The sequence below is a fragment of the Sinocyclocheilus anshuiensis genome, unplaced genomic scaffold (assembly GCF_001515605.1).
Source record: "Sinocyclocheilus anshuiensis isolate Anshui unplaced genomic scaffold, SAMN03320099.WGS_v1.1 scaffold626, whole genome shotgun sequence".
NCBI lineage: Eukaryota > Metazoa > Chordata > Actinopteri > Cypriniformes > Cyprinidae > Sinocyclocheilus > Sinocyclocheilus anshuiensis.
In genome coordinates, this window is record NW_015544167.1 from 549,753 (window position 1) to 569,752 (window position 20,000).

Here is a 20,000-nt window from a genome sequence, read left to right on the forward strand (position 1 = left end):
TGTAGCCGCAGACCGGTCAGAGAGCCCTCGATGACCCCTATTCACCGCTGAAAGCTCCCGCAATGTGCATGTGAGCATCAGAACTGGACCATGGAGGAATGGAAGAAGGTTGCCTGGTCTGATGAATCATGCTTTTTTCTTCTTCTTTTAGCTCAGGTAGACAGCCGGATGCATGTGCATCATTTGGTGCAGAGATGGCAGCAGGATGCACTATGGGATGAAGGCAGGCTGGCGGAGGCGGTGTAATGCTCTGGGCAGACCTCAGGTCCTGCATTCATGTGGATGTGGTGTTCCCTAATGACAATGCACCATGACACATTGCAGAAATTGCAGGAACGACAAAGAGTTCAAGGTATTGCCTTGGCCTCCGAATTCATCAGATCTCAATCTGATTGAGCATCTCTGGAATGTGCTGGACCAACAAACCCGATCCAGGGAGGCCCACAACTTACAGGACTTGTCTTAAAGGATCTGCTGCTAATGTCTCAGTGTCTTGAGGAGTCCATGCCTCAATGAATCAGAGCTGTTCTGGCAGCACAAGGGAAACCTACGTAATACAAAGGTGGTTTTAATGCTGTGAAAGTAATGTCATAAATCACATTAAAATCGCATGTGCAGTACTGACCCATCAGTCTTATGGACTAACGATGAAGCATACGTTGTCATATATATGAAATATAATTGTCCTACCCTCTCTCAAAGCCCCTGAAATTTTACATAAGAATTCAAAGCAACATCCACAACAATTAAAGACCACAGAGTCTCTGGTGGATTCCACAGTTTATTTGGATGACAATAGTTTGCCTAAAGAATGAAAAACGGAGTACATTTCTTGTACATTAGCAGAACAGAAAAAACACACTCAGATTCATATCCACATCCAAAATAACCATGCATAAAAACAGGCAAAAATCAACTTCAAACAGTGTTCGTAAAGAAAAATGCAGATAAAGGTTAAGGCATAACCGCTGATCATTCGATCACCCAGAACAGCTCTATAAATTCAACTTCTAGCTGAAATGTCAAAAAGGTCAGGTAATGTTTGACTGATAAATGGCTTTTCACCTCATAGCACAGCTCGCAGATTGTCAGCTACATAAATCAACAGTCAAATATTTTATGAATAACAGTTCTACAACTGACAAAACAGTGACTAAATTCTTCATATTTAAACCAGAGACTGAAAGAAAAACATTTACAGAAAAACTTCCATGATTTCCAAATTAAATATTCAAGTCACAAATAACAGCAAAATGCACATGCTAAGATTTGTAATCATCATTAGCAAATAGACATGTCAAACTGCCGGCTGTTCATGGTCCTCATTATAATTATTTGATTTGAAGTTTCTTAAGCTTTTAGTCCAATGCCAAATGAATGATCAGACTGGCATATTATAAATACAAGGGTTGTTTGTCACACATCTTGCTTCAATAACACTGAGATAAATTACTCCTCATTAAGTGCTTTGTGCAAAACAAACTCAAAGTGACGCCATCCTTCTGACCAGTACAACACAGTAAATGAATTGTAAAGGAAACACAAATAAACACTCAGCATGGATTTTGCATTTAGATAAAGGCACATTAAAAAGATATTAGCTTTGCCTTTCAAATCACCAGAGCAACTTTGGCTTTGAGAAGAGTTTGTTTCCTGTCCATCAATGTAAAGCTTTAAAGTGCAGATTACCTTTACTATGAACACAGAGTGATAACTGCTTTATAAATAGTGTGAGTGAAGATTCAATGCCTCCGTCACCCAAACAGCACAGCAAGAGTGTAATGTGCATATTTACTCATTTTTAGCATAGAACCTCTTTTTTTTTTTGCATACAATTTCCAGCAAATAAAATAAATCTAGTATTATAGGATGCTTTAAAAAAGGTGCTGCATCAAGCTATGACATAATACTGCAAAATAATGTGAGTGGCAGCTTGTCAAATATTGTAAAATTTTGATCATAAAAGAAAAAAAAACACCAGTGTGTAATAATAATTATAAAATTCTTTGTACATGAATTCTGAGCATACTGTAAATAGAAGTGTTTAATATTTATAATGTAAAGGATCCATGCATATGTCTATGATGTTAAGGCATTTTAATCTTTGGTAGCTTAAAGGCATTCTAAGCAATAAAGTTTGTCACTGAGTTCTTGTATTTTGACGCTGTGTGAAGGAGTCTATGCTGGAGTGAATCACACAAATCCTGAAATGTCCAGTTTATATTTGACCCAGTTTGGTTTTGGGCTGAAATCTAACATTTCAACTGCCAGACTTTCACACAGTGCGTCACACAGACCATAAACAGTCTGTCCTGTATGTTTGTAGTGGCTTACAGAGACATCAACAGAGAACAATGATGAGGAAAGCGTGAGAAAACCTACAGTAATTGTTCCTGAAGAGTGAAAGTGCCAATCTGCATAGACAGAAACTGAGTTACAGCTCATGTGGCTTTAGGTATATCTAAACACATGTAAAAGTTATTATACTTCATCACTCTTATTCTATTAGACAAACTTTCCCCTTATGTAGGCATCTCTTTGAGGTCACATGACTGAAAATGAGGGCTCTGGGAGACGTAATATGGGAGTGATTTGTCGAGGAATATCCCAAACAGTGGATGTGGTGTGAAAAGATTATCGAACATAATCAGTGAGATACGAGGAACCAGTGGCGTGTGATTTTGTGATGAGACCGAGAGGACTGGTTTGAGACATGGGCTGAGTGAAAGCTTTCAGGTGCTAGAGTCAAGGTCAGGCCTGTGTTAGCTCAGACAGTCTGAAAACACCTCCAGCTTCACTGAGGTGGCGGCTGTGGCGGGACACGTGCACGGCTCGATGTTCGGACCGTTCTGGCTGAGCTGGATTTTGAGTTTTTCCAGCTCGTAGTCGTGCAGGTACTCCTGGATGAGGTAGTGCTCGCGCTTTGTACGAGCTTTCACGTCTGACGGCACGTCGGGGATCAACCACGCCACAAAGAACTTCACCACAAACACCACATGCTGGAGAGAAGAAGAGTATTAATGCAGTTTACTATTATTTCAATACTGATGACATACATTTATTAGCCATGTCAATCAACAATCAAATTATTATAAGCTGATACATTCATAGAATGAATGAAGCAATGTGTCAGGGTGTAATATTTAATTTTAGATTTAATTAATATTTTATCACATTATTTTTTTTTAATAATTAGACTACATTGCTATTAATTTGACAGCAGGTAACTGCCTAATGAGACCAAGCATTTTTGCTGTGACGGAATTAGAAACCAAACAGTTCAATCTCAGTGGACCCTTTCATAATGAGTGAGAACATTTGATGTACAATCAAGAAGCATCTTTGCATCATGTTGGTAGATATGTTTTATTAACAGTTGCAGTCTACTAATGAATGGCAGGAGTGTATTTCACATTTCTAGTGCAAACATTTCTCTGTAAAAACCTGTGATGCTCAGAGTGTGAATATCTGTGGTGTGAATGTCTGTCTGTGAAATATATGTTGTTTTGATTCATCGTGGTGCAAATGGACCTTAACAAATAGTTACCTGATTTTATCATTACACTTAACAATGCTACAATTAGCATATTTAAAAACTCCAGAGCTGGATCACACAATCAGCCTTGTGGAAAAGAACTGCTCAACGTAAGTGTTCAAATGTACTAAATGTGCACTTGTAGTGTACTTCAAACAACTACTTGCAGATAATATTAATAAAATTAAAGACCACTTAAGTGTACTTAACTATGACTGTCTCTTAACACACTTAAGTTAAATTTTAAAACATTCACTTTGTAAAAATCATTTATCATGCTTTCAGGAACACTTATTTTGTCATGTTGATAAAGCACACGTGAACTTGATTATAATTTTAACTGTACTGCGTTATTTGATTACATTTAAAGTTACCATATTTTAAATTTAATACTAAATTAGAACTAGCATTACAAATGTGTATTTACAAATAAGTTTAAATATATGACATAAAAAGTCAACAGAAATCATATTTAAGTATGTTTTGGTTCACCATAAAGGCTCGTCAGTATATTCAACCATATTTCAAAGACAATAGAAGTGAAAATACATATAAAGATGTCTGCCATACTTAAGAGGGTCAAGTTCAGCTAAATGCATTTATTTTAAATTTAAACCATAATTACATTTATGCAATTAACATGCAAATAAGTGTCTGGAAACATTACATTCAGTTTGCAATTAAGTATATTTTATTATTCTAACCCTAAGTTTTTTATTTCCATGATAAGTACTCTTTTTAAAAGCATGCAAAAGTGTAGTTATTTGTGACACAGGAAAGAAGACAATTTAAGAGCTCATACCTCCATAATGATGATAAAGGCTAATTTGGCAGCGAGAATGTGCCAGAACTGCATGGTATGAGTGTACTGTTTCTCGTGTCCTGGAGGGTACCGGTAGTCACGGTACCTACAGCATCCACACAGCATTCATGTTAATGACACGCTTCTCAGCATTAGCACAAATCTATCAACAAAGAGATACAGCACAAGCATACACAACAGTACCTGCAGGTGGTGATGTTGGAGCTGTAGAACCAATCCGGGTTCTCGCCCTCCTCTGGACGGTTTTCCACTGGGATCTCGGAGATGTTGAAGATGGAAAGGCTGTTGTTGATGTATCCTTCCATCGTGCTCTCAGAACCCAGGTGATACGCGTACTTATACACCAGCCGAGGGATCATGTCAGACGTGAATGAGACAATGAAAGCCTGAAGGACAAATAAATGACATTTAATGCTGTTACATGACCTACTTTGATATTTCTGTTCACAGTATGCTTCATTACCAGTTTATAAGCAAATGAAAGTTAACGACAGGCTATATGCAAATAATATAATCAAGATGTAGGTGTACCAATGATTCCTTTTAGCTGGCTCTTGTTAATGAATCAGTCAAAATGACTCACTGATCCATCAGTTTGAATCGTTCAACCAACTCTGATGTAGTCAAAGTGGATCCTGACTCATTATGACTTTTGAGTTTAATCTCATACAGACTCACATTCGTGACCACTGAGAAAACGGCAATCATGTTGAGGATTTCGTCCCACGCGCCGATGCTGTGCGCTTTGGCTGCCACGGGCCGGCGGAACTGAGTGGTGAATTTCCAGGCGTCCACTCGCACTTCCAATATATTATTCATCAGAGCCAGCAGAGGAGCCAGCGGGAAAGAAGCCACAAACAGCGTGATGAAGCCAAACTGGATAACTGCAAAACAAAGATGAGATGAAATGTTTCCCCACATAAAGATGAGCTACAGCGCCATCTGTCTGTTATTGGAGTTATTGGAGGCTGAAAGTTTGTTCATATAGAAGTTGCAGGTGTACGAAGCCCCAGACATGACAAGTGGGAAAGAAAAACATTATATCATGGCCACAAATTTACAATATGTTCCCATGACTTATTGATACACCAGCACGATTTACTAATTCATTCCCTTGTTTTAAGTAAATCATGCACACGTTTCACTAATTCGTTACCTCATTTCAGTGAATTTGTGCATATGTTTACTAGTCTCAGCCTCAGACGTCACGCCCACCGACTGTAGGCTGAACGTCTGACGTATATGACACACAAAATTGGAAACACTTTCAAAGTCGTCATCTGATTGGTTGAATTCTACAGGATTTCCGGGAGACGTGTGTGTACTGTTCTGGAAACAAAGATGGCGTGACACCAAACCCCCTCATGTTAGAAGAAAGCTGTCGTGTTTACAACTGTGACGATGAGCGCTTATCAGGATCAACTGAAGGATGGATTTTCAAAAGTATGTGAAATATTTAAAGTTCACGGCACAGAATCTTTAGAATATGTCCAAGAGTTTTACACACCGGTGTGTTATTGTGGGGACATTTCCACGCCCCTAATCATGACGTGGCACAAAACGAAACGTGATTGGTTGCTTTACCTGTCAGTCATATGACCTCTCGGGCGGTCCTTGCTATTCAAAGTGGCCAAGGTTCCCAGTCCTTCTGCCGTCAGTCTAACGCGAGACTAATGTTTTACTAACTCCACTCTGCAATTACACAAACCCTGTCCTTTTTTTGCGTCGTGTTGAATTCTACAGGATTTCCGGGAGACGTGTGTGTCCTGTTCTGGAAACAAAGATGGCGTGACACCAAACCCCCTCATGTTAGAAGAAAGCTGTGGTGTTTACAACTGTGACGATGAGCGCTTATCAGGATCAACTGAAGGGTGGATTTTCAAAAGTATGTGAAATATTTAAAGTTCACGGCACAGAATCTTTAGAATATGTCCAAGAGTTTTACACACCGGTGTGTTATTGTGGGGACATTTCCACGCCCCTAATCATGACGTGGCACAAAACGAAACGTGATTGGTTGCTTTACCTGTCAGTCATATGACCTCTCGGGCGGTCCTTGCTATTCAAAGTGGCCAAGGTTCCCAGTCCTTCTGCCGTCAGTCTAACGCGAGACTAATGTTTTACTAACTCCACTCTGCAATTACACAAACCCTGTCCTTTTTTTGCGTCGTGAGAAAAGACCTCTATTGCTGCTGTTATGAAACAAGTTATGACAGGACTGTAACGAGGATGTAGCCTGTTCACAAAGAGGCTGTAATTGGCTATTCACAAATCATACAACGAACAGAACCGATTAGTACATCGTGCACATGATGTACTTAAAACAAGGTAACAAATTAGTAAGTCATGCTCACGATTTCCTTAAAAGGAGGTGATGAATCAGTAAGTCGTGGGAACTAATTGTTAATTCGTGGCCATAATAATTTTTTCCCTGCATGATATGTCTGGGGCTCCGTATTTGTGAGTTAAAGTAAATCAGTGAAGCTGAAGTGAAGCTACTTTGAAACTGTAGTCATTACAAGCTATTTATGATTTGAAGTAGTTAAGCTACATTAAAAATAATTTTTATGAAGTAATTAGCAACACTAAAAAGTTTTACAAGACTAACAACTCAGATTAAACAAAATTAACAAAATGCCAATTGATAAGCTGACATCTTTCCAAAAAATGTGCAATAGACAAAAAGTCCATAAAACTTTGAAAACTAAGACCAGTGCATGCCACTGCAAAGACAGCAAGTTCATCCCTCACAGCCTTTTCTTCTATGGCATCGAGCCAGACCTAAGTCTAGACCAGATCATAACTTACTTCAAAATCTGAGCAGTATTAATTGGGCACAAACACAACAAGGATCTCAATTAGGGTGACAGATTAAAATTTGAACCAGAGCTTTCAATTGAAAAAAAAAATTCAAAATGAAAAAAAAAAAAATGTGCACAATATTTGCTGAGAAAAGCCCTTGAATGGAGTGATGTAAAGGGTTTGTACAGTCAGCCATTTTTTTTTATTGCAAAATAATAAGCCCTGATAGGGTGATCAGGACCCCAGCACAAATCCGGCTCATTACACAGCAACATGTAACAAGTAAATGGGCATGAAATATTGATTTGACCTGAAATTATTAGCTTTCCTGTAGAAACCACAAAAAGATCAAGTACAAAGTATTCCAGAGAGCCGTGTAATAATTTAAAATACTATATTGATTTTAATTTTTATATATACTACCTGTTATATATCATATGTTATATATTCTATGATGATGTAGTTAAATATTTTTCAGCACTGATGTACTGTAGCTGCCGGACACTCACCCATCTCCAGGTACTCGTAGAAGAGGCCGAGCTGACTGAAGGTCTGCAGGTCATGATCCTGCTCCCAGCGGCTGTACAGACTCTCCGGATGATTACGAGCGCTTCTGCTCACCCACCAGTTACGCAGCCAGCTACACATAGACAGAGATATATAAAACACCACCCACTAACAATACATACACAACACATGAACATGCACAGGAACACATCTTAAGTGGATCTGAATCATTAATAGTCTCGGTTTACTATCATCAAAACAGGCACAACATTAAGAATATACCCTGGTCATGCAACAGATAACGAGAGTCTTGTGTGATTACATCATGTCATGTGGACTTACGGGACGAGAGCTTCCTGTATGTTTCCCCACACCTGTTTACCCACCATCACGATCACTAACTGAGTGGTTAACTCGATCAAACAGCCGCCTGGCTCGCACTGCAAACACAATTGTGATGTTCAGAAATAAACAACACTTATAGGTGCTGTATGTAGGATTGACACCGAGTGGTTGAACTAGGTATTGCAGTCCAAATTCAACATATTGGAGAGGGTTTTTTTCACCCGGCCCCTCCTCCTCAGACTTGATGCACACGCAGGTTGCCAGATTGACGACACCAACAGGAACGAGAGCACTTGACGCTGTTTTCCGCCAACTGGCAACCCGGAAATACAATTGGGTAAACTGGCAGTGGGCGGAGTCACACAGACCAAAACAAAGACAGACATTCCGACACGGAACGCACATTTTCAAAGGAGAATAACTGACTGTAGCACTGTTTTTCAGATAAACAAGTATGTTAACTTAGCATGTTTCTTAAATATCTGCAAACATATTATGGTATTTTTATGCTTTAGTAGAGTCAAAAACTTACATACAGCACCTTTAAAACTGATCTACTAATGAGTATAATATTAAACGATGATATACATTTTCCTTAATGTATTTATTATTATCCTTAAACTCTATACTCAATTAATATAAATTAGAGAACCATTGGCACTAACAATGGTTTAAACAGTAAAATAATGGCATGGGGAAAACTGTAAAACTTTAATCAGGCTCATGGGATCTCGGGTCTACCTCTTCATTTCTCCACTTGCCGAACATGTAGGCATAGTCTCCAGGGTAACCCACAAACTTGCCCTTGAAAAAGGCGACGTAGAAGCAAGAGGAATAGTAGTTGACAAACTGGAAGAGGAACATCTTCACCGTTAGCTTGTTCTCGTACTCCACGTGGGTTTTGGGAACCTCTGTGGACAGAAGAAGAAGTGAATAAAAATCAGCGCACAAAAATCCTTACATTATAGAAATACTTTATTAACTGAACAATATACAATTGTTTCTCTTTTTGTTTATTACAAGATATAGAACACAAAATGAATTGACTGGAACAAATCAGAATGATCCGTTCACAAATCGGAAATTAGAAAGTGCCCAAGGTCAAATAAACGCAATGAAATAAATAAAATAATAGTTTTAAAATAAAACAACAACAATAATAATAACCTTATGTAATTTTTTTAGTTATTGTATTTATTGAAAAGTTACATCACTTTAAATTTTAAATATTTTAAAAGTTTTTAGGTGGGAAAAAGAGGCTGGGAGTCCCATATACTTGCTAAAGACTCACCCATATCAGTGATCTTTATGGCTACGTGCTCATACAGGAAGTTGAGAATCATGATGATGACAAAGTTGATGCAGGAAGCCGTGACGGATGTGGCGAACTGCGGCGTGATGAGGGTTCCCACCACATCCAGCTTATTGGTGGGGCTGTCCTTCATGATGCTGGCAAACGCCGCAAACACCGCCAGACGGTACGCAATTACACCGATTATACAGGCGATAATCAGAGAGATCTAGGTTTTGGAGTGAGAGAGGTACACATCATACACACACACACACACACACACCTGGCACAGGAGCCCTAAACTAGCACTGTACTAGTGCTGTCAGTGTCCACACGGCTCTCTACGAGGACTCTTCCCGTTTCCAATGAGTCATCTGCCATCTCTACAGTAAAGATTAATTCTACAACTACAGTCTTTCAAAGCTGCAATCACACTGCAAGCAGGCTGCTAATGCTACACACACTCTTACACACACACAGAAACCGATCTACAGTATCGTCGTCCTGTGCCTGCCTTACCCACAAAACAACAGTGGCCCAGCACAGGATAAACCTGCCTGCTTTATCAGCTGGGCTCTGGTCTAGAACCCACTCCAGTTCCTACACAATACGAACAAAGCCAAACAAACACGCAGATTATCTAGTTTCTCAGTTGGCTGGTGGATAAACGAACCTTCACTACCAACTCACCTTCCATTTGTGAAATCGCAACACCTGACTCTGTCACTTCATATTCTGCCCATTTTCTGTCAAATTAATATATTATTAGGACCTCAAGAGTTTTACAAACCTAATATACTAATATGATGTTTTGAAATCTGATTGAATATGACTTTTGAAAATGAACACTAGGTTCTTCAGATTTGTCACTCAAGGTGATGATACACGGGGCAACTTTTTTGAGCAATGTTGCTTGGGCACTTTTCCATTGAGAATGGGCAACTGAATACTTTAGATCGGTCGTGGGCCCTGTGTCTCACCTGGTTGTCCGTTGACGGCAACATTGCTCAAAAAGTTGCCCCGTGTATCATCACCTTTATGGGCCGTTCACACAGAACGAATCGCTGCATCTAAAAACCTGAGACTTCTGACTGGTCCACCGTTTTGGAACTGACACTGACGAGGGGCGCTGTGTGCAAAAGTTGAAATTCTCGACCTAAAAACGTGGCGCTCATGTGCGAGAAGATGCAAAAGAAACAAGACGCGAGCACAATGGTCATACACGTCTGTCTAGCGTGTGTTTACATAGAAAAACAATGGAAAAGTAGCGTGTTGGAAAAACACATTCTGTGTGAACGGCCCCAGACTCTTTCCACGTTTAATGAACTACTGCATGCGCTGAAATTCCCTTTCAACTGTTTTGTTTGAAGCATGCATTTGAACGTGGTAAGAGCGATCTACGATCTATTATCGTAATATTGGTTACTATGAGCATGCTGCTTCCTATCGAGCGCCCGGGTTCGCTCCATGGGCTGTTCTCGTGGTAGTATTAGCAGTGCTCCCCTTTACCAAAGGGTTGCCTATGAGCATGCTATTCTTTCTGAGTTCGGAGTTCTCCTCTCACTGGAACCAGTAGCATCAGGTGAACTAGGCCCTTCCAAATCCGCCTCTCGGATGCGCTGAGTTTTTGGCTAGTTTGCAGTACACTTACCTCTGATTCTAACGATCATGCTGGGCGAGCCCCCTCTCTCACACACACAACAACTCACTCACCGCAATTAGTATTACTACTCAATTATCCATGCAAAAATATTGTTAAAAAAGAAAAACAAAACTATGAACATGCAGTGCTTACTAGAACACGTCAAAACAGTCAAATGCTACATGATGCTGGTAAAAACATGCATCCTCAGGCAAAATGTTCTACAGCAAACATCAGATACTGATTTAACTTACTTACTGATGTGTGATTCGGTGTCCATACAGTCCAGCAACTTATTAACATTCAATATTAAGTCTTGCGCAGATTATGCAATAATCTATCTGCTATACAGTATAATATGTGTGTATATTAGCTCTGTTCCAAAACTATAGGTGCGTCCCAATTCACATACTTGTGCACTATTCTATGTCATTTATTTAGTATGAATAGTGTGTATACATTAAATTATCAAAAAGAAAAAGTGCATTTCAAATTCCTGGAACATACACTTAAATAACCCCCCCAAAAAAATGTGTACACTTGGACACTTCATGCACTCAACTGTCACAGCTTTACTTACATAATGGAGGGGTGACAAAATAACCGTATATAATTCAAACACTAGATACATAGTGTACAGTGTGTAATTTGGGATACAATTATTATTAGAATCTATACTACCAATATAGGCAGCATCCAAACTACAGTGGAACCTCTTAAGCTCCTAATTTGGACCATTGCACAAAGGCAGACAATAAATACAACATAATATATAATTTAATACCCAACATTATACAAAAAGCGCTCCTCACGCAAAGTTTGCAGGAGATTTGATTTACATCTGATTTCAAATGTATTTGATATCATATTGCTAAGCTAACAACTCTAATAAGCATGAAAGTACATAGCAAGAGCAAATATTAAGTAAACAGTCTACAGCTACATCATTTTCTAGATATATTTTAGTATTAAATAACATACTTGTATATGATGTCTTAAACTGTCATATGCAGGCAGCTCACTAGCTGTTGGAACCGAGCTAATAAATTCAGTGGGGTTCAAAAATCTGAGACCACTAGTGAAAATGCTTCTGTATATTCTGTAATGAGTGAAGGGTTTTATTTTAAAAAGTATTTGGTGTCTCCCTTTTGCTTTAATGACTCAAGCTAAACAAAATCAAGTTATCCAGCATGACTTTAAAATGCTTAAAAGTTCCAAAGAGCATTAAACACATTTGCTTATTTGATTATTGAAGAAAGGTGCAGATTCTTAAATATTTCTTGTTCAATGTGATAACATGTCTTATGTTTAAAAACTGAATACATCCAAATTTCCAAGTTAAATTCAATTTTGAATCCCAGTTTTTCAATGTTGTTTAGGACTTTTGGACCCCACTGTATTTTTGTACATCACTGACATTATGTGCTAATATAAAAAGACACTTATAACAATTTGACATAATTTGTTCTTCACTGTACTGTATATATATAGAGGATGAAAAACATTATAAACATTCAGTTTATTCAGTCTGGTTCTCATGAGAGCACCTGGAGATTTGGTTTGGTTCTCACACTGCACATATAGTGTGACCTATTAAATATAACTATTAAAAATAATCATAGTAATAAGAATATTATTGCAGTTTATTTATTTAGTTTTTAAAAAAATCAAATAATAAACAAAATAAAGTGTGATAATACTATTATATTTTAAAATAAAATGTGAGTATTAAATAAAAACACTATTATTTTATAGTACACCTAAAAATACAATGCTTATATTTTCATTCATTTATTTTTCCTTTTTACGGTTTGATTTCTTTACATGAATTTTCATCATTTTCAATGAAATCTTATACAGTATTACAGTTAGTTGATCTAAAACAGTGATTGTGCATTAACAGCTGTCAGTGAGTGGTCTGAACTTATTTCCACAGCGCATTTTTTATTTTAGTCACGCATGCGCACCACTTTATGTGCACCCCTGTTTATAAAACAAGAGCTGTGTGCCAAGACCTTGTTATAATATATTGTGCATACCGTGTATGTCCATCCATCACAGCCTCATTTTCATTTTGTCAAATTAAATATGCCATCTAAACTGAGTCTAGATAAACCAAGCAGAAAAGTAAGATAAAACAAATAAAAATTTTAAAGCTAATATAAAATCCACTGAAGGAACAGCTAAAAATCAACGATGAACGGCTGCAAGTTTAACAAACAATTAAATTCAAAACAAAGGGTGACATTCAAGAAAATTTTGCAATGAGCATTTATAAGTAAACAATACATTGGCAATTATCTGTATCATCCTTTATTTCCTTTTCCTCATTCGGGATCCCGAGAGCCATTTTCCTTCAGAGTGTATGCTGTCTTCACGTGCTATCAGAAGTATCGTAAATACGAGTTTCCTAGTCAGAAAGCGAATATGTACGGCCTCTCAAGTCGTATTTACAACTGGGAAACCGTCTCAGGTTACTTATGTAACCATGGTTCCCTGAGTAGGGAACGAGACACTGCGTCCTCTAGGGGTCACTATGGGGAACGCCTCGTCGTGACCCGTGTCTGAAGCATACAACCAAACCACCAACTCGTTGGCCGGCGACAGCCATGACGTCACTACCGGTGCGACTATAGTATAAATAGGTGCCGGGAGCACACATCATTCACCTCTTCGTCTGAAGCTTGTTTCCGCAGCATGGCAAGAAACCTAGAGGACGCAGTGTCTCGTCCCCTACTCAGGGAACCATGGTTACATAAGTAACCTGAGACGTTCCCTCTTTCCAGACACTTTCTTGAGGATGAAAAACATTATAAACATTCAGTTTATTCAGACGCCTAGAGGACGCAGTTCGAAGTTCCCATGAAAGGGAATCAAGGTAATTTTGATATCTGAGTTTCTGCATTGGGCGGGCCATAAACTTAGCTGTAGTCCTGTAAAGTTTTATGTTTTCCCCACAACATCTTCATTACGTTCTCTTGTTGTTACAGTCGTGTATATATACTAGGGCTGCACAATTAATCGAATTTCTAATCGCAATTACAATTATGGATGCCACAATTACGTAATCGTTCAAAGAAACACATACAGTATATATTTAAGAAAATATGTTGTTTATATATTAAATATATTTATATATAATATACTAATATAATTATATAAATGTATATACATGTAAATATTTTCAAAATATATACTGTATGTGTGTGTATTTATAAGCATTTATTTGACTATAATCGAGAATCGTCAGCAAGCTGAATATCTAGAGCAGTGAATGTGTCTGTGGTTAGCAATGAATGGGACGCTACATTTTATTCAAACCCTGTTTGATATTGACTCAATATCTTCTATACCTTTTGGCTTTAATAAGATTTTCACAAGAAACAGGCAATAGTGAACTCATGAATGGGCCGTCCTGTTCTTTCCAACAACAAAGCATTTGAATGCGACAAACTCATAGTTTTATCTTCACAAGTGGGAAGTAGGAAAATTCCAATAGCATGTGAAGGCAGCATTAGTTCCAACTCATTTAAACACACCTGAATCAACTAAACAGAGTCTACAAATTATGGCCAGGTGTACTTTAGCACATCTGGAACTAAACTATGCAGAAAAGTCTTTCCAAGACCCTAGCTAGCGCTATATGATCAAAACTTGCCATTTTTTGCTTTAATATGGTAAAACTACATACTGAAAAATCTCTGGGTCATTAGGTCATTAGATATGTATACATACTTGCGTGACACGATTGAGTCGACGGTGGGTGCACTTGGTCTCGTATTCGGGTCTGAGCTGCAGCTGTTGCTGCTCTTCCTCAAAGTCCACCAGATCCCACTCGTACTCCAGTCGAGCCTGACGCCGCTTCCAGAACTCCAGGAACAGAGTCACTGACACCGTAGAAAAATTACAACTTAAATCTCTCTATATAAACCAATTTCTGTGTTTTTGTGGGCGGAGCCTATCTGGTGGCAGAAAATGACAGCTTTTAAGTAGCAGTCTACGGAAGCCATTGAATAAAAGAATAAAAAAAGGTAATTTTGAGTTTATATTTCAAAATTCTGACTTTTTTCTCGCAATTCCGAGATTATATCTCACAATTCTGATAAGAAAAATCAACTCGTCATTCTCTCTTTTCCCCTCGGCTCAGAATCATGAGAATCATTTATATCCCACACTTCTGTCTTTTTTCACCTCACTATTGACAAACTCGCAATTGTTCAGTTAAAGTGAGTTATAAAGTCCGAAATAAGAGACATAAACTTGCATTTGCGAGATAAAAAGTCAGAATTGTGAGATAAAATAGGCAAATGTTATAGGTTTAAATAGTATTTCATGCTTTAACTGTAGGGCTAATACAATATGTCCTCTATGTTTATATTATATAGACCTATTTTTCAAATCTAATTTATGCTTTAAAATAGGGTCATCATAGCAGGTTTCATCCATAGTTTGTCCATCTAAATAGTTTAAACGTCTGCGTTTAGCTTCAAATAGCATCTTTGACGACAGTATTCTATAAAAATGATTTGCATTCCGATTCTGACATCCAGAAGCACAATACATTTTTTCTCTTATTTCATGGACTTTACCCATTTCCCTCCACTTGTTCCCAGTGTTTTTCAAAATGCACGTGCAGCTGCAAGTGACGTAATTGTGACGTCTACTCCAAAATGGTCTATTGTGTTTGTTTCCTGGACGCATTGAGTGCTGTATGATGATGTATTTTTGAAGGCCAAAATCCAGAACCCAGGGTTAGCATTTTAGCAATTCTGGTTCCATCGTCCTGAAGTCAATGTTTTTTGAATGGGTTTTTGGTTAAATCTCTGAAATAAGCTCAGTGTTTAACACAAGCTCAAGATATTTTCATGTTTATTCTACAACATGAAATACATCAGTAATAACCTCTTTTTTTAAAGCTTCACTTGTCTTGAAAAAGGCAGTTGCTAAGTGGCTAAATGAGACCGACTAATTGAGTACTAACTCAAACTTTCAGGGACAATTATTTTGAAATAAAGACTAAAAGAGTCGTCTGAAGCTTATGGTGAATCAAGTCATGTGACTGCAGTTTGTTCATAGCCTTGTATTTAGGCTTCAAAATAAAAGGTGTGCTCATTTGTGAAGATAATTATGTTGAACAAAACGTGTAAGAATCATAAACTTTTGTTGGTCAGAGCTTATTTTCTGCAATGTTTCAAAGGCTCATGGTTTTTGTCGAGGGAAGTGATGCTAACTTCTGGGTTGGCCTACAAATTTTTAAAGCTTCGCTTGTCTTGAAAAAGGCAGTTGCTAAGTGGCTAAATGAGACAGACTAATTGAGTACTAACTCAAACTTTCAGGGACAATTATTTTGAAATAAAGACAAAAAAGAGTCGTCTGAAGCTTATGGTGAATCAAGTCATGTGACTGCAGTTTGTTCATAGCCTTGTATTTAGGCTTCAAAATAAAAGGTGTGCTCATTTGTGAAGATAATTATGTTGAACAAAACGTGTAAGAATCATAAACTTTTGTTGGTCAGAGCTTATTTTCTGCAATGTTTCAAAGGCTCATGGTTTTTGTCGAGGGAAGTGATGCTAACTTCTGGGTTGGCCTACAAACATACGTCATTATTGCAGCTCTCTATTGAAACACCCCATGATGACCCTCTTTTGCATTATTTGCATATTACTATTGTTTATAAAACGTACTAAATATGCATAATTTAAAAGAAAATTCTTTTTATTGCAACCAGGTGTCATGACATACTAAATACAACGTTTGTTGTAAATGACTGACTGACAACATGAGGATTTTATTAAATGTTTAAGAACAAGCATCATATTTTACCATTAGGAGGAGTCAGAGTAAAAGAGAATATTAAATATTTACCAAATTTAGGCAGCGTATGCGCCATTTTCACCATGATCATAACAATTAAAACTACATTCAAACATTAACACATTCTCTTAAATTATGGCTCATCCCTATTTTCCTTGGCTGATCAACTGACATCAAACTGCACAAGGTATAAGTAAAGAAGGTGTAGGCAGTAGTTTGATGTAACAAATTTAGACACAGGTAACAAATACAATTCTAGAACCAATACAACAGTTACAAGAGCTCTCTACTCACCCCATATTCCCATGAATATCGCAAAAAACACCGTCGCTGTGTTGTCAAACAGATACGATTGCTACAAGGCAATCAGACGAAGGTATAACTTACATTAATAAATACACAAAAACATGCTCCATAAGTAAATAAATAAAAGATGTAAAAATTGTTACACAGTTATTTTTTCACTCACCCATGAGGAGCTACAGGTCGTGCTGAGCTTCCAGTAGCCACATTTCTTATCACAGAGAGGACACATGACAATCTGCCCACCAATGGTATCATTACAGATCTCTTTACTGCAGAAGACAACACAAATTGTTTCTGTGAACCCAAACTCAAAATTACTATACTTAACTCTAGCTTTATTTCACATGCCGTTGTGTTTACGAAATGTCAGAGAGCAATTCATAATACTGTACATTACAAGCGTTGCATTCTTAGCACTGCCACAAGGGGCACTATAGCGGGCATTAAAATGAACCGTCTTCTGTTTTCTGTTTTTAGTTTTCTAGTCTTATCCTCACCTCCAGACGTTTTCGTCAAAGGTTGCCACACCATAGATGAAACAGAGCAGACCAACAACTGCGGCATAGGAGAGCATCTCTGTGTAGAAACCCAGCCAAGCGAAGTAGATGCCGATCTTCTCTCCATAGTACTTCCTGTGGTACAGGAAACACATTAATCAAGGAAACCTCCATCCACTTGCTCAAAGTGTCAGCAACACCTCACGCTCTCTAGATTTCATCTATTTAGTGATCATTTATTTAACAAGGAACCTTGAGTTAATTTCACATTTAGTCATTTTGCAGACGCTTTTATCCAAAACGACTTACAATTGGGTAATACATAAAGCGATTCTTCTTAAAGAGGCAAAGAGACACAGGAAGTGCTTGTAATACCAAGTTTTAGGCATTGTTCAAATAAGTACAAGTAGAAAGGGAAGGAATAAATAAAGAGAAAGACAGTGTTGTTGTTGTTGTTGTTTTTAATTTAGGATGAAGTCAAGTAGCGTCGAAAGAGATGAGTTTTCAGCCGCAACCAGTAGCCAGTGCAAGGAGATAAAGAGAGGTGAAATATGGGCTATTTTGGGCTCTTTGAAGACCAGTCGTGCCGCTGCATTCAGAATCATTTGTAGAGGTTTGATTGTGCTTGATGGAAGTCCAGCCAGAAGAGCATTGCAGTAGTCCAGCCTAGAAAGAAGAGAGTGCAGACAGGAGGATCTGATGATTGACAGTGTCAAAAGCAGCAGATAGATCCAGCAGAATAAGAACTGATGATTTGGAGTCAGCTTTTGCCATCCGGCCACAATTTCTTTAACAAAAGCAGTGCAAAATATGCATCAGCCTATTTGAGTAACAAAAATTATAATAAAAATATTGCGGTGCTTTCAATATGCTATTGAGTTCACTATACGTCATTAGACAAGATATGTGATTCTTCCTTGGCTCACGAGTATGAGACTGTTAAGAAAGACTTAATAGTGTTAATAAACTTCACCAATAAAAACTTTACTTAGTTTCAATGAATCGATTCATAATTCTGATTCAATTAATTATTTCCATCATCACTCGAAAATGTTGTATTGGCGTTTTACATGTTTTAATGTAGATATTTTAGTACATACTAGGGCTGTCAAAAAAAATTTGAATTTTGAATATTCATCAAAAACATCTATCACCGTTGCACTCGCGTCTCGCACAAAAGGGCCGCATGTTTAGAAAGCCATGTAAAATTAATGTAAGTTCAACTTTGAAAAAAACATATCTCGAGACTTTATGGAAGGTTTTTTCCCCACGACTGCAAACTTGTGTTTTTAAATGTAAAATGTACTCTGTGTGGTTGGCTTTCGGACCTTTGTATTAAACTATGCATACATACATGATGCTGTTTTGTTTATAGTTGTTTAAGCAACTTAATTATAATTGGTTTATAAACATTATTTTAAACATTATTCACTTTTTTTCACAGATAGTCATGTTATCTTATGCTTTGAATAAACGCACAGTAATATTTTGCTCGATGCGCCCTCTTGTGGCCTCAAAAGAGAAGCCAAAAGCTTTTCTTCACCCTAACTAAAATTCTGCATTTTAAATTTGAATATAATTCGAATTTTGATAATATTTCATTAAAAAATTCGAATTTAGTTTTTCAACCATTTTGACAGCCCTAGTACATACACCTAGCTATATATTGCTTTTTAATAATTTGTATTGTTATATTGGTGCATATCAATGAAAATTATTAAATGTAATTCTTCCTGGTGTTCATTTAGTGAAAAATGTGTAAAAAAATTAAAACCTTGTTTTTATCTATATTTTCACTCTTTTTATTCGTTGCATTGTGTGAATTTCTGCACGCTATTATTACTGCAAAAACTGCTTTAATGAACACTGCCCCGTCTGTAAATGTTCAAACAAGAAGACAGTCCCACCCTCAAACTCACACCATTGGTCGAATCAACCTATTAATGGTTAGTAGTTTAAGCTGGGATAGGATAAAGTATTTCAACAAAAATTTAAATAAAATTTTCTGAAAATTCGGATTCTAATTGCTTATAATGGCTGTTTAAAATAGATTTCTTGACTGTATATTTATACATTTTTAATACATTTTAGAGCAAATACATAATTATCAAGATAAAGAATATTGTCTAAAGACTGAACATGTCAATCATGATTTGAAACAATATCAACATGCAGAAACTAAGAAATACATTTTTCTATTGAGATATTTACTTAGTTAAGGAAAAATGACTGGAAAAGTGTAAAGAATTCAAAAAACGTGAAGTGTTTGTCATGTTCTGACCATAAAGGGTCGTTTAAACCACAATTAACGGTCTGGTTTCTACAACTTTCACTTAGAAGCAAAAATCGGCCTTTAAACTTGAAATATTTTTTTTTTGTAATTTATCGTGATAATTATCGATATCGACTGATATGAAAAATTGTATCGTGATATTTTT

General features: G+C 37.3%; 1 protein-coding gene across 1 annotated transcript in view; it reads right to left on the bottom strand.

The window, feature by feature from the left end:
- Positions 1 to 1,972: 1,972 nt before the first annotated feature.
- The window catches only part of LOC107695918 (anoctamin-5), a 44,260-nt gene continuing 26,232 nt past the window's right edge, over positions 1,973 to 20,000 (bottom strand). Inside the window, exons 7-19 of the mRNA XM_016496030.1 lie at positions 17,563 to 17,697; positions 17,229 to 17,334; positions 17,054 to 17,114; positions 14,681 to 14,832; positions 9,823 to 9,903; positions 9,304 to 9,532; positions 8,754 to 8,923; positions 8,010 to 8,107; positions 7,670 to 7,800; positions 5,037 to 5,242; positions 4,542 to 4,744; positions 4,338 to 4,443; positions 1,973 to 2,999 (exon numbers count right to left, since the gene is read on the bottom strand). Coding sequence (XP_016351516.1) covers positions 2,763 to 2,999; positions 4,338 to 4,443; positions 4,542 to 4,744; positions 5,037 to 5,242; positions 7,670 to 7,800; positions 8,010 to 8,107; positions 8,754 to 8,923; positions 9,304 to 9,532; positions 9,823 to 9,903; positions 14,681 to 14,832; positions 17,054 to 17,114; positions 17,229 to 17,334; positions 17,563 to 17,697 — 1,915 coding nt within the window. The 3' untranslated portion in view covers positions 1,973 to 2,762. The remainder of the gene's footprint in view (positions 3,000 to 4,337; positions 4,444 to 4,541; positions 4,745 to 5,036; positions 5,243 to 7,669; positions 7,801 to 8,009; positions 8,108 to 8,753; positions 8,924 to 9,303; positions 9,533 to 9,822; positions 9,904 to 14,680; positions 14,833 to 17,053; positions 17,115 to 17,228; positions 17,335 to 17,562; positions 17,698 to 20,000) is intronic.